Here is a 15,152-nt window from a genome sequence, read left to right as displayed (position 1 = left end):
AGGTATCAACCCCATGCCTTTCCACCACACAGGATCACTGGATCACACACAGATGTATAAATTATAGCCCACACCACCAACTCCCACCATCCCAAGCCCAAGGTGTGGATGCCTGGGAAGGCAGCTACTTGATGGAGCAGCCAGAGGGGGATATATAAGAAAGAAGTGGAGGAAGAGGAGGACTGGCCAGGAAAAAACAAAGTAGGTTTTGGGAATCATCGCATCTGTAAATGAATGATTTTTTTCATTGGGCTCTTCAGCTCCTCTCCCCAAATTAAAGTGAGGAGGGCGTGCCTCCTCCAGAGGACCCCATTTGCCAGTCACTGCAAATCACAGCCCCTCCCTGAGCCTCAGTTTCTCCGTCTGGTAGGAGGACGAGCCACAGCCTTGGGGAACCTTGCCGGGCCCCACCCGGTTTCTGAGGAACTCAGCCTGCCATCAAGCACCCCTCCTGCCCTGCTGAAGGGTTCCTCTGAAGCCTGTGGTCAGGCTGCTGCTTCCTGGGAAGCCCAAGCCAAGATCAGGCACAGCAACGGGTCGGGGGGTTGCGGGGGAGGGCGGCTGCTCTGGAACTACCGGGACAGTGGTAACATCCCAAGAGGTTCAAGGCCGGGGACCGTCTGGCCGGACCCCAGGTCGGGTGGAGGGGTCTGGTTCGAGGGAAGAAAAGGCCAGAGATCTGCTGAGATGGGTGGGTGCTGAGACACCTGGTGGGGGAAAGGGGTGTGTCAGGGCTAGGCAGGAGTATCCTACAGGGCTTGGCTGCAGAAATCTGCGACCTAGAGCAGAGGGGCAAAAGTAGGGGCGCCAGGGCCGAAGGGGACATCCGGGAAGTGGCCAGGGGGCTCAGGGGCGGGGCCAGAGACCTTGATAGAGGGGTCCTAGAAGAGGTGCAAGGCAAGGTCAGGGCAGGGGGCTTCCACGGGGAGGGTCCCCGGTGTGCGCAAAAAGGTCGAGCTGGTGTGCAAAAAAGAAACCGAAAGTGGCGCGGAAGGACTGGGCCTGCAGAGGAGGTGGAGTCGGCAAGGGGCGGTGGAGTCGGCAAGGGGCGGAGCCTCCCTTTGCAAGCCCCACCCCTAAACTGGTTTTAAAGACTGGTGCAGGGGCGGGCGTGGAGCAGAGCGAGCTGCGGCCGTGGCAGCTGCACTGCTCCCGGCCCCGGAGCATGCGCGAGAGCCGCCCCGGAGCCCCCTGCCGCCCCGCCTGCGGCGCCCCGCGCCCCGCCGCCAGGTGAGCCGGACACTAGGCAAGGAAGCGGGAGGGAGAGGGGGCAAACGGAAAGAAAAGGAAAAGACAGTTGGGTATCAGTCCAGCCTAAGTGGGCTGCGTGGTGGGGTCGCGACTGCCACTTCCCTGGCTCTCGCCGACCCCACCCTGGCAGCCCCCCGCGCGTGAGGTTCCCGCAGCGCAGCTTTTCTCCTGCCTTTGCCCAAATCGCCCGGACGAGGCGCCATTCCCCGGCCTGGCCAGCAGGCGGCGGCCTTGGGGCGGCGAGCCGAGGGCCGGGTGGCCGGAGTAGGGGCAGGCTTCTCCTTGACACCTCTCCACGCCCCGCTCCTTACCCAAACTCTTGGCTTCCCAGAGGCTGGACTCCGCCCCCGCCGGGCCCCCACCTCCTGGAAGTGCTCTGTAGAGGAGGAAGCCAAGCCATTTTCTCGATAAGCCCACTGAAGTTCAAAGGGGCCCGCGCTGACTTGGTCCTATGCCTTCTGCCCTTAAGGGTTATCGGCTCAGCCTTAAGCCCCACACCTGCCCAGCTCCACCCAGACTCCGCTCACTGCCTCTGTCTCCCCCATCAGCGCACCCCCGGACGCTATGGCCCACCCCTCCGGCAGGCCCCTCGTGTAGGATGGTAGCACACAACCAGGTGGCAGCCGACAATGCAATCTCCACGGCAGCAGAGCCCCGACGGCGGCCAGAGCCTTCCTCCTCCTCCTCCTCCTCTCCCGCGGCCCCGGCGCGCCCGAGGCCCTGTCCCGCGGTCCCGGTCCCGGCCCCGACCCCGGGCGACACGCACTTCCGCACGTTCCGATCGCACGCCGAGTACCGGCGCATCACCCGCGCCAGCGCGCTCCTCGACGCCTGCGGCTTCTACTGGGGACCCCTGAGCGTGCACGGGGCGCACGAGCGGCTGCGCGCCGAGCCCGTGGGCACCTTCCTGGTGCGCGACAGCCGCCAGCGGAACTGCTTCTTCGCCCTCAGCGTGAAGATGGCCTCGGGCCCCACGAGCATCCGCGTGCACTTCCAAGCCGGCCGCTTCCACCTGGACGGTAGCCGCGAGAGCTTCGACTGCCTCTTTGAGCTGCTCGAGCACTACGTGGCGGCGCCGCGCCGTATGCTGGGGGCCCCGCTGCGCCAGCGCCGCGTGCGGCCGCTGCAGGAGCTGTGTCGCCAGCGCATCGTGGCCACGGTGGGCCGCGAGAACCTGGCGCGCATCCCCCTCAATCCCGTTCTGCGCGACTACTTAAGCTCCTTCCCCTTTCAGATTTGACCAGCCGCGGAGGCAGCATTAACTGGGGCGCCTTTTTTTTTATTTTTTTTTTATTAATTATTATTTACCTGGAACGACGTGGGCGCCCTCCCTGCCTGGGTTGGAGGGAGCCGGTGTGGGGGGTAAGGCACCTCCCCTCTCGGCTGGAGACGAGGCTGTAGACCCCTTCCCACCTCTTGGGGGCGTGCCCCCCTCTTGGTGCTCCCTCTGGGTCCCCCTGGTTGTAGTAGCAGCTTAACTTAACTATCTGGGGCCAGGACCTGAACTTGTACCTCCTACCTCTTCATGTTTACATATACCCAGTATCTTTGCACAAACCAGGGGTTGGGGGAGGGTCTCTGGCTTTATTTTTCTGCTGTGCAGAATCCTATTTTATATTTTTTACAACCAGTTTAGGTAATAAACTTTATTATGAAAGTTTTTTTTTTTTAAAAGAAAAAAGGTTTCTAGAGTGTTGTGCTTTGGTCAGAAGTTTTCCTTGGTTCTGAACGGGTCCCAGGGAGAGAGACCCCAAGACTGACCTCTTTGGAGGCGTGCATGTCTGTGGCTAAGAACACTGCTTGGTCCCCCCACTGCTCTCAGGAGAGAGGAACCGTGGGTCTAGTTTTGGTGATGTGTGTTTGGACAAAATGGCAGCTCATGTTTGAGCACTTAATGTATACCTGGCCCTATTCAGAGCTTTTCATGCTTCAGTTTACTTAATCCAATAGAGACAATCCTATGAAGCAAGGCTCTTACCCTCATTTTACAGAAGAGAAAACAAGTGCAGGGGTAAATCTGCCTGTGGTCATTCCTGTGTCAAAGAAGACACCTGGGCCTTTTGGCTGTCCCCAGAATCTATTTGAAATGGATGACCGAGGAAATTTCATTCTGTGACCACACTTGCAGGTGGAAGTGGAAGGAGGAGTGGCACATTCTGAAACTCAGCATCGAAGGAGACATATTTTAGATGGGATGGGGGATACAGGGTTGGGCCTGACTTCCTTCCAACCTTGTTCTATCTTGTGTACTTCTTGGTGAACATACAACTTGGAGTCAGAAAGAAGCTCTGTGGTCTATGGTGGCAGGAGGGCCCTGCTGGTGGCTTTGGGCAATTCCCTTTCCCTCTTGGGGCCTCAGCATAGACCTCTAAAATGGGTTTGCTAGAGGAGGTGGTTGCTGGAACCCTTAGCAGCAGAAGTCTATGCATCACAGAGAAGGTGGTGGTTACAGCAGCCACAAGAGGGAAAGGTTGCTCTGGGATGCTGGTGAGACTGGTCCATATCACCAGAAAGTCCTCACAACACAGGTTTTATGCTCACTTCTGTGTCTGTGGCCGCCTGGCAGATAAGCCATGCTGGCGACTCAGGGCTGTACTACCGTACCCGATGAATTGAGTCATTTTCAGGTTTAGGGTTAAACAGACATTGCAGTTCATTTTTAGAAGTTAGAATGGCCCTCTGCAGCCTTGGACATGCTTATAATGGAGTGTCCTAATACTTAATAATACCTTTCAGACTCGAAAGTGCAGCATAAAATTAACTTGAGAGCTGGAGCTGCCCAGGCTTGTCTTAGGGATTAAATAGGTTCCAGGCCTCAAGGTGAAGGATGGCCAGGAGAGATTTAGGATCTCAGAGAGCTTCAGCAATTTCGTCCTTTAATAAGGGGTGGGAGGGAAGGAAGTGATGTCTCTGCCTCCAAAGAATCACTGTTTTTTCTTCTGTTAACCATCTCCCTGCCCTTTGCTCTCTGCTGTGTGGATCAAGTCCTGTCATACAAGTCCTGTCCTTGTTATGATTGTCTTTGTTATGATTTTCCCCGTCTCCTACCCAGCTTGGGCAGTGCCTGGTGAAACAGGGAGAAATCCAAGAAGGTAGTGCTTGGGCATACCGCAGACACACAGTGAGCGCTTACATGTGTGCAGGGCCCTATGCTACCTTTAATCATCACCACCATCCTGTGATGATTAAAGGTAGCATAGGGCCCCCTGCACACATGTAAGCGTTCACTGTGTGTCTGCGGTATGCCCTTAGAAACCTCTCTCTCCATTTTAGGTGGGAAGACTGATGATCAGCGATGCACAGTAGGGCACGCTGCAAGTGGAGGAGCCAGATTTTCAAACTTAGATTGTACTGTCTCAGAGGCTGGGCACCACTAGGTACCATGACCACCCACAAGGGCCTAATGGACCCAAGGTCCCAATAATAACAATAGCGGTTGTTAGCATTTACATCTAGCATTACAGTGCAGGCACCATCCCAAGCCCCGAGCTACCTATATTAAAACATTCAACCTTCACCCTAGCCTTATGATTTAGGTACTATTAACATCCCCATTTTATAGATGAGGAAACGGGTCCTCATCTAAAGGGATGAATTAGACAGTCAACAACATTTTCAGAGTTTTTTCCTCCTTTAAAAAAAAAAGTTTAAAAACCACATCTTCATTAGACAAACTCATTTCTCTTATAAAGCCTGGAGCAAAACAGCTAAGAATAAAGACCTCTTTAATCACACTCCCCAGAGCTGGCCCCTTCTCTTTATAAGTCATTTTTTAAAAGTCTATACTAACATATAGTGGCTTAAAATGATCGAAAGCCCCCAGGGAGCTGTGCTCCAGGCCCCATGTGACAGATCCTATGCATGTCCCAGTGCAGAGGAGAAGGGCTGGGGCGGGTAGTGTGTGCCATGTGGCTTCCCCAGCGGTGCGGATTCTCTCTCAAACCTCAGCTTTATGATTCAGCAGCGCTGACGTCAACTTACGAGAATGAAAAGTTAGAGGAGGGTTTGTGGCGGGGGACTGGATTGGGGGCCCTAGTACCACAGAGGTACCCTCCCACTGGGAGTGAGTTCCCTGGGCAGCATGGGGCATACAGAATGGGAAAGGGGCAGCTCTTTAGCACAATGGGGACTGTATGCAGGTGTGGGAACAGTGTTCAACCCGCATTGAAGCCACCCCTGAGTTGGGGACTCCGATCCCCATTTTAGAGATGTGGAAATGGAAGTGCAGAGAAGTATAGTCATTCAGGGTCACAGCTCAAACGTGATAGCCACGACCCGCACCAAGTCCATCTCACTCTAAAGGCAACTGGTTTCGTAAAGAATGAGGGAAGAGGGTAGAATCATGGAAAAATGAAATATTGCTAGGTCTCACCTCAGCCTGCTTGATCCTCCCAAGCTTCTGAGTAGAACTGTTATTGTCCCAGAGCCAGGAAGTGGAGCACTAAGCCTCTTCATGAGGTGATGCACGGAAAGCACTTAGCATACAATCTGGCAATACATCTCTGAATGATGCAGTGCTCAATAAATGAGAGCTGAGTCCATATAACACTCATTCACTGGGCACCTACTGTGTTCCAGGTGTTAACCTTAAGCCCAAAGGATACAGGAATGAACCAAATTGAGGAGTCTGATCCATGCTCTCATGGAATTTACATTCAGGGCTTCAGACAGTAAATAACTAAACATGAAACTAAAGAAATAAGAACATTCCAAGTAGTGACAGTGCTCAGATGAAGACGACAAGGTGGTTGGACCGGGGGTGGGGTGGGGTATTTTAGAAAAAAAGGTAAGGAAAGCTCCTCTAAGAGGACACTGAAATTGTGCCTGGAATGACAAGATAGAGCCAGCCTGGGAGGCCAGCATTCCAGGCAGAAAAACAGCAAGTGCATAGGCCGTTAGTTGGTACGAATTCGGAAGGCTGGCCAAGCTGGAGGGGATCCAGTGAAGGCAAGTGCCAGGAGATGAGGTAGAATGGGTGGGCAATAGGCAGTGGCCATAGCCCGGTAGGCTACCGTGAGGAATGTGGATTTGAAGTGTGATAGGGAGCATGAGGGTGACCTGATCTAATCTGTGTTGTGACCAGATCCTCTGACTGCTGGGTAGAGATCAACTAAGGCAGGGAGGACTGGTGAGGTGGCATTAGGCTTCTTCTCTTACTATTTGTGTATTTGGGGATGGCGTGGAATGGGGTGGGGGCAGCTCATTCTTGGCCAGACCCCTCAGCTCCAACTAGTCAGACCAATAGCAAGGCAGGGACAGCCACAGGAATGCTGAGATCTGGCCAAATGCTGGAAATGGGCGTGGGCCAGGCCTGGAGTGACCAGCCCTGGGGCCGGCATCAGTCAGAAACCTCAAGTATGACCAGATTCTGAGCCTGGGTCTGAGTAGAGCCCCAGGGCATGGCCCCCCAGACTCAAGAGGCTTCTTGGAGCAGTGTTCATCTGTGCAGGGCAGAGCTGGCCTCGACTTTGGGGAAGGATGCGCTGGACCTGAAAGGAAGTCTGGGCTGACACAGGGTGAGTGTGGCCAGTGCTACTATGGATGCTTGCTTTGCATCCCCCCTCACCTGGGCAGCTCTCTCACCTGGCCTCCATCAGCATCATTCAGAGACTCTCTAGGGCTCCAGGATTCCAGGGAATAACAGCAGGGTTGGCCTGACTCTAAGGAGGGTCTCAAGGTCCCTCAGAGAGGGGAGTGTAGTTTTCAACAAATTCACACAGGTGCCCACGGTGGGTGCTCAAACTGCTCCGGCCTAACCCGGTCCTGGCCGTGGAACCTGACAGACAACCTCTGGGAAACCTGGGTCCACGCTCTACACTGACAGACCCCAGTACGACCCCCTACCATTCCCCGCCACACACCCAGCGTGAGATCGGCGTCGCCGAGCACCAGCCCTCCAGTGACTCCCCGCGGCACCTGGCGAAGGCCCGCCTCCCACGAGGACCCGCGAGGCCTCGCAGGCCTTGCACGCGCGCGTCTGGCCTCAACAGCACTCACCGCGCTCCCGTCTGCTACTGGGCCTTTTCGCGTGTCATCCTCTCGTCGCCTCGGGTGTCGTGGGCGGTGTTTCCCAGCCTGTTTGGCAGTAAAGGCTTGTACAAAATTGCCTTCGCCGGTGCCCGAGGGCTCCGCCCGGCTCCCGCGCTCCAGGGCCCCGCGTGCCGCGCGCTGATGACGTCACGGCGCCACCCTCAACGTCAGCCGCCGCCGAGCCCGCCCGACGCGAACTTGGCATCGGTCGGCTCTGTTCGGCCGCACTGGGCCTGCCGCATGGCCTCTCCGAGCTCCCCGGCCCCTCTCGCTTCCGTGTGGTTCTAACACCGGCCTGGACGAGCTGCCCGGGGGTCATCCGCGGGCTCTCCAGGTGCTGAGAAGACCCGGAGGCCCAGAGAACGCATGTCCTAAGCGCATGCCAAGTTAAGGTCATAATAGCGTGTCTTCTGCCACCCCCTGTAGTTCTCAGAGACCTAAAAGCACTTCTACCCCATCCCAGTCCACAGGGACCCCTGCCCACCCCAGCCTTAGGTTCCGAACCCTTTTGTCCTTACCTGGACATGAGATTAATAACTGTACCCACCCCATGGGTGAAATTAAGTAAAAGGGTGCCTCTTAAGATATCCCAAAAGTAGGACTGGCCCTCTCTGTTTCTTGACTCTTGCATTGCTGCTGTTGTAAAATAACGCCCCTTACTGAGCACCTCATGGGTGCTAATAATTCACGCAAGTTACATCTTGAGGAGACAGGCTCAGAAAGGTGAAGGAATCGCCCCCAAGCATGTGTAAATGGCCAAGCCAGAGTTTGGCTCCAGGTACTTGATGCCTAAGCTCATGATCTTACCCACTACGAAGCTCAAAGGTTCACGGGTTTATGCTTCATTTCTGACACTTAGGACCACTTTGGAGGATGTTCAGAACCAACCAGGGCTCAGAGGATCTCACTCTCCTGCCCCTTCTTCACAGCACAGGTTGGGAAGCCAGGAGAGGCAGTGGGCTGATGGGCTGGTAACTCCACGAATGCCTGCATCAGAATTCAGCCTAGGACACTGGCCAGGGCTACTTAATTAGAAGGGATCCTGAGAAGTGGTCCTGCGGCAGTCCTGGCAGCTGGCTGAGGTGTGTGTGTGTGTGGGGTGGGGGTGGCGGGCAGGGAAAGTCATGGGTGCAAATGGATATAGGCAAGGACAGGGAAGGTATGAGCCAGACGGCTGGATCCTGTGTGAGCGCAAAGCTGGCAGGGTGACATTCAGGGCTGCTTCCACCTGAGGACCTGCAGGGGCCTGTGTGGTGAGACACATACTCCCCCCCACATCTGATGACAGAGAAGACGGGGCAAGGCCTGACTAAGTCAGCCTTGGACGGCCCCTCCCACCAACATTTCCTTCTTTGAGGCAGCAGGGAGGAGCAGAAAGAGCTGGGACTCAGGACCTGGATTCAAGTTCTGACTTTGTTGACTGTGTGACTGTAGTAGCCTAACCTAGAAAATGAGAATTAGATGCAATTAGACCCACTGCCCTGCTTCAGAAGGGTCATGAGGATCCAATGACTTAATATAAGTGGAAACAAAATGAATCAGCACCCAAATATAGAAATTATAAGAATTATTATTATTCATCACATGGGTTGCCCAGATGTATTCGAAGCAGCATAGCCATGAAGTCAGATGGGCCTGGTCCCATTCTCAGCTTGTCATTTGCTAAAAATAGCCATGGCTACCAGCTTATCCACATGCAATGCTCACTAGACACTAGGTATCATTCTATGTAATTCATGCATAGTATTTCATTTAATCCTCATAAGCACCATATGAAACAAATTTAATTATTATTATCTTTATTTTGCAGATGAGGAAACTGAGGCACAGAGAGGCTAAATAAAGTACCCCGAGGCTAAATAAAGAGGATCATACACAGCAGGGTGGCAGAACCCAGGGAATTCTAGCCAGGCAGCCCAATTTTATAGCCCTTCCCTCATTTTTTAGCTCTAAGCTGAGGTTGCCAAACTGTCAGATACTGGAGCTCCACTTTTATGATTTTTGCCAGTTCTATCCAAGTTCCAGCTGTTCTGTTATTCAACTGTAATTTTCTTCAAATCAAGTTACTTGATTTGTAAGTTTTCTTTTAAGGGAAAAATCATTACCACACATAAGAAAGCCAGAATTGCCTACCACAAAAATACAATGAAATCTGAACACTGGTGAATTCTACCTAAATTTGGTGTCTCGCTCTGCTTGGAGAGGTCTGCTCTGTGTTTGGGGCAAAAGAGAGGAGAAAGAGAGAGAGAAGTGTCAAGTGTCAGAGATGTGTTTAAGACACACACAATAGCACTCATCATAAATTCTCCTTGACTTAAGCAGAAAGACTATAAGAGAATAAAAATAAGAAATTGCTGTTTCATGGCAGGGGGCGGGCTCAATGCTTTACAAAAATACCCCTATGTCCCACAGAAAACCATCATCCAGAGAGCCTCCAGGGCACGCATCCCATGCTTGGGAAACAGTGCCCAGAGCGACCGTCGGCTATGTGTCGTGAGCAAGCAGTCCCTTCACTGACTCTGAGCCTCAATTTCCTCACCTGTGAAATGGGGTAAGCATCCGGATCTCACAGGGTATGGAGGAGGAAAAGGAAATGATTATAAACTATTAAGCATAGTGTCCATTTTCTATAAGAGGCATGATGTTTGCAGGACAGGCCGGGCCCTATGTCAGGGGCCCTGCCCCCATCCCCAGCTTAGGACACTGAAAATGAAACCCTGACACACCCAGCCTGGAGCTCTTCAGTGCCATTTGTCTTATCTTTTATCAAATCCCCTCTGCGTTAGCCCAGTGACAGGAAGGGCCATAGTTTCTGGGAGGTGGGTTAAAGTGAAACTACTTCAGGTCCAGCTGGGAGGGGCCTGCTAGGAAGGTACATACACTTCACCCTTAAAGTAGGCCTCTCCTTCACTGGATTCAAGATGGGGAAACTGAGGACCAGAGATATGGGCTCTGGCCAACTTTGTAGGCACTAGGAAGAAACTGGGTCCAATTACAAATTTAATCACCTCTCATCCCCGATCACCTCACATCCCTTAGCTCCCACTGCAAATGAGTTACTATTAGCACCCCCTTATCTAGCACTTTCTAGATTGGGACCATTATCGTCTCATTTTGTAGACAAGGCAAATGAGGGCAGGAGTGCTTGTTCCTTGTCTATGATCTCACTGCTGGTAACAGCAGTAGAAGCAGTGTTTCAACCAAGCAGGATGGCTCCAGGGCATTCCGATGGTTCCTGACCGCTAGATACAAAAATATGACCCCTTTCCCATGGGATGTAACGTTTTTCACCACCTGACGGCAACGTACATTTCTAGTCCCACACCATTCCCTTCATACTCCCTGTCTGCTACCATCATCCCAAATTTCTGATTATTCCCTAGGCCTTTTGAGCAGCCCGGAGAAAGCCTTTAGATGTTTCCCTTGCTTCAGCTTCACTTGGCAAAGTCCTACTCAACCTTCAAAGCCCCGTTCAGCCATTGCCTCACCCAGGAAGCCCTCCTTGACTCTGCCGGGCCCCCACTACCTCTGTTTCTGCCTCCATTAAAGCCAAGACTGGTTCGCTCTGTCTCCTAGACTGTGAGTGCCAGGAGGGACCATCCTATTATCTGTGTGATACAAGCAAGTTACTTAGCCTCTCTGGGCCTCGGTTTCCCCATTATTATCAACATTATCTCCCAGGACTGCTAGGGGGAGTAAATGCATTAATAGCTGTAAAGTGCTTAGAAGCATGCCTATATAAACAAAGTTCTCCAGAAATAGAATATCAAGCCCACAATGACTGAAGATGACAGAATGACAGGCTAACCTGAGGAGTCCCGAGGAGAGAGAGGATGGACCAGGGCGAGCAGGTGAAGGAGCCTCTAATACGGCCCTTCCCTGAGGGGTAGGTGTGCCACCCTGCCCCCCACTCAGATATGTTAGGCGTAAGACGCAAAAATTCTCTTATATGTTTATTTCAATATGTATTAGGAAAAAATGTATCACATCAGATCTGAGATGTTATGGTTATTATTGCCTGAGACAACACTGAAGTAGGTATATAGAATTTTTACAGTTGGGACAGTGGCATTTGGTTAGGAAATGTGCTAAAAATTGTCTTAGGTAAATGACAGGAGGGACCATCCTAATATCTGTGTGATACAAGCAAGTTACTTAGCCTCTCTGGGCCTCAGTGACGTAATGAAAGAAAATGGTTGAGGAGAAAGAGCCAGAGATAGAGATAGATAGGAAGAGGAGAGAGAAGAGTTGGGGGTGGGCAGGGGGCGGGAAGGAGAGAGAAAAGACAAGAAGGAAAAAAAGGAAGGGAAGAGAAAACAGAGGGCCAGAGAATGAAAGAAAGAACAAAGGGATGGATAGGTGAATGAGTGAATGAATGAATAGGTAGAATGAATGAGTAAGTGAATGAATCAATGAATATGTAAGTAAGTGAATGAATAGGTAAAGAAATAAATAATCCAAGGCACATATAAACTAAAGGGCGAATTAATGAAGATGAAGCATTGGTGGCCAAGCGGATTGGCGGGCCCTTAGCCCTGCAGCCCATGCTCTTGGCAGCCCTCACAGCTGTGACAGGGGCCACGTAAGACCTCTCTGGGCTACAGGCCTGGTCCATGTCCTGAAATTTAGCTGTGCCATCGCTACTTGACCCTGAGAAGCTGTACCTGCAATACCCTCCCCTACCATCCATATACCTTGGGTACCTACTGCACTCCAGCCCCAGAAAACTGAAAGCGAAAGCCATCCTGAGCTTTGCCCCAGCCTTCCTGTCCCTCAGCTGGTTTCTTAGAAATCAGCCGCCTGGGCTTCCAGCTGCAGCCTGGACTTCCTCCCTCACCCAAAGGTCCCCTCCCCTGGTGGGTACCACATTGCCAGCAGTGATGGGGCCAAAGGCCTGTGCTGGAGTTGTGGGGCCATAAAGTGTGGGGCTCATGCATTCATCCCACAATTGTTTATTCATGCCTCCCGTGTGCCAGGTGTGCAGGGAGCAGATGTATTTGAGCCATTCAGAGAGTTAGGAGGAAAAGGACTTAGGCGCAGTTTTAGTATCACCTGGTCCAGGCTCCACCAGGAGGGTGCCTGGAGGGTTTGGTGGGAATCACCAAGAAAATTAATTAGGCCTAGGAATCATGGGGAGGAAGGTGAGAGATTCGGAATCAAGGAGGCCCCCTAGACGGGTCACTGAGTCTTCAAGCGTGAGTGGGAAGTTCACCTGGGCAGCCTCGGTGGGGAAGGGCATCTCAGCCAGAGGAAACAGTATGTGCAAAGTGATCTATTTATCTCCCGCAATCAGTATAACTGCCCAGAAGTAGGCATGTTTTTTCTTTTCCTTTTTCTTTTTTTCTTTTTGCAGGTGAAGAAACTCAGGCTCAGAGAAGAGTAGTGATTTATTTGCCCAAGACCTCACAGCTATAGTGGAGATCCAAGTGCAGCCTGTGTGATGGACCTCTCTCCACCCTGGATCCTCATCATGCCTGTCTCACCTGGAACACTCCTTCTGCCCCAGGCTTTGGACTCCCACACATCTCGTTTAAATCCTTAGTACCACTCTGTGGGGAAGACACGGTTGGGAGGAAAAATAAGGCTCAGAGAGGTAAAGTGACCTTTCTAGGTCACGCAGCCTGCTGGGGAAGAGCTGGGATTCTCACCCAGCTGTGTGGGACCCCAAAGTGCCCCCTTCTTCCTCTACGTGAGGCATCTGGGACCTCACAGAACGCAGACCCGAGCTGACCATCTCTGTCCCCACATTCTAAGAAAAGGGAAGGGACAGCAAGGGCACAGGCTCTGCAGCTGTAACGCATATGTGGATATGCCGTACTGTGACGAGTGCTTTGGTCTCAGGAGACTACCACACCTCATTCTGTATGGTCCTGAAGGAGCTGTCAGTCACAGTGCCCTGGCCACAGGTGGACATGGACCAGACTTGGCCAATCAGAGTTCCCCATGCCTGGGTTCAGGGTGGGCACATGAACTTAGCTGGGCCAATCAGAGACCCTCCTGGGACTTTTCTGCTGAAACAAACAATTTCCTCTAAACTGGGGCCTGCTGGCAGCCATTGCGCCCATATGTCAAAAGAATTGAGGAGAAGGAACACAAGACAGATTACTGATGCGTGGCATGAGCACCTGCATCCAGCCGTGCCTGAAATCCGCCTCTGGACTTGCCTGTTACACACACCTGAAGTTTCCTTTTTGCTTATGTTTGTCTGAGTTAGGTCTCTGTCCCTTACAACCCAAAGAGTCTTGGGTAATCAGAGTTTGAAGAGCAGCAAGGGTCAGGGGTCAGGTCTGGTCAGACGAAGGGCAAGCGAATGAAATGGAGCCATGCGTCCTAGGAAGGGACAAAGCAACTGTCTGGTCGGGAAGAGGCGAGACTAGTTTTGCTAGGATCTGGGTCCCACCGTGATCCCCTTTCTTACTGATGTCTGCCACCAAGGAAAGCTGGAATGCAGACACTTCCATACTTCCTGATTCAAGGTTGTTCTTAATAACTTACTTTTTTCACTTAGGAAAAAAAAATTCTACGTTAAAAAAATGTTCCTTCCCATTTTTTAAACGGCCTTTATTTTTAGAGCAGTTTTTAGGTTCACATCAAAATCGACTGGAAAGCAGAGTTTCAGACACTCACTGCCCCCAATACGCACAGCCTCCCTCACTATTAACACCCCATCCTTGTCCGCATTATTTTTTAATTTCCACATTTGTTTTTAAAATTTTAAAAGAATCTACCGGTAATGTGATTATTAAACATATCATATATATTTTCCCAATTTCTACAGATACATATATTTTTTTCTTTAAAAAAAAAAAAAAGATAACATCCTTTACAATATACCCACCTGATCAGTGAGAGACCAGTGAAGAGGTCCAGTGTTGGCCTTGTAACACACATTTCCTCAAATGCTCTCAATTGTCCACTAAGGTTTTGTCACTTTTTCATGGATGGGAAAACTGCTGTTCAGAGAGAGGAAGTCACTCCAGTTGGAGGGCCCTGGGCAGGGTGGGGAGGGGCCGCCAGTCAGCAGTCATGAAACTGGGCACAGCAGGGGCTCTGGGAGTTTTGTCATGAGAAGAGGGATGCTGGCCAGGTGAGGAACTGTTGCTAAGTGGCTGCTGGGCACTGCGGGGACCTCCACACACTCGGTCTCAGTTAATCCTTCTTCCCATCCTGGAGAGATAGGGCTATTATGATGATCCCCATTTCTCAGATGAGGAAACTGAGGCCCAGACAAGTGAAATGACTTGCCCAGGGTCACACAACTAACACGTGGTAGAACCGAAATCAGACCTCTGTGAAGTCTGAATCCAGACAGAAGCATCGACAACCAGGTAGGGTCTCTGACTTTGTACATTGTCAAACACACACACACACACACACACACACACACACACACACACACACACACACACCCCCCCTCTGGCCTCGGCTATGTCCTTGTTTTCATCTTTCTGGATCCCTTCATAAGAATCCAGATAACCTGCTTATCGCAAGGACTGTGAACTCACTGGACAACAGAGTCAGGATCCCAAACAAGCCCTGGATTAAGACATGGAGGGGGTGCCATGGTGAAATTTAAGGTATTAATGTAAACTCCAATACTGGGGTTAAAAAAAAATCATTTGTCTCAATCCAGGTTGACTTCTGGTCTTATGACTAAAGCTGAGTATAAGTTCAGAGTCAACCACAAGTACAGTGTGGCTGCAAGTTAATCCGGCCATAGGACCTTCCCACAAGGATGCTCAGAGTGAGAAGTGACCCATGGTGCATGCTCAGGGACCATGGGTGACATTGAGTGTTGCTGACAATGAAGGATGCTTACACCCATCCTAGGCACACGCTACATGTTCAATAAATGGAAATTGGCTATGGGT

General features: G+C 51.7%; 1 protein-coding gene and 1 long non-coding RNA gene across 2 annotated transcripts; both read left to right on the top strand.

The window, feature by feature from the left end:
* The first annotated feature begins 1,100 nt into the window (after positions 1–1,100).
* On the top strand, positions 1,101–3,373 carry SOCS1 (suppressor of cytokine signaling 1). The gene is made up of 2 exons (XM_039885339.1): positions 1,101–1,230; positions 1,800–3,373. Exon 2 carries the CDS (start codon positions 1,850–1,852, stop codon positions 2,489–2,491), a length of 642 nt encoding a protein of 213 aa, XP_039741273.1. The 5' UTR covers positions 1,101–1,230; positions 1,800–1,849; the 3' UTR covers positions 2,492–3,373.
* A 5,042-nt stretch (positions 3,374–8,415) lies between these two features.
* On the top strand, positions 8,416–13,743 carry LOC120620389 (uncharacterized). Its single transcript, XR_005657839.1, has 3 exons — positions 8,416–9,832; positions 10,665–10,860; positions 12,635–13,743. It is a non-coding gene; the product is annotated as an uncharacterized LOC120620389 (long non-coding RNA).
* The last annotated feature ends 1,409 nt before the right edge of the window (positions 13,744–15,152 follow it).

The sequence above is a fragment of the Pteropus medius genome, unplaced genomic scaffold (assembly GCF_902729225.1).
Source record: "Pteropus medius unplaced genomic scaffold, Ma_sr-lr_union100, whole genome shotgun sequence".
Classification (NCBI taxonomy): Eukaryota; Metazoa; Chordata; class Mammalia; order Chiroptera; family Pteropodidae; genus Pteropus; species Pteropus medius.
Note: the sequence above shows the minus strand (reverse complement) of the source record. Positions and strands in the feature narration are given on the sequence as shown.

Excerpts from the sequence above, each read along its gene's own strand:
- SOCS1 (XM_039885339.1), top strand. The coding sequence starts at position 1,850 with ATGGTAGCACACAACCAGGTGGCAGCCGACAATGCAATCTCCACGGCA.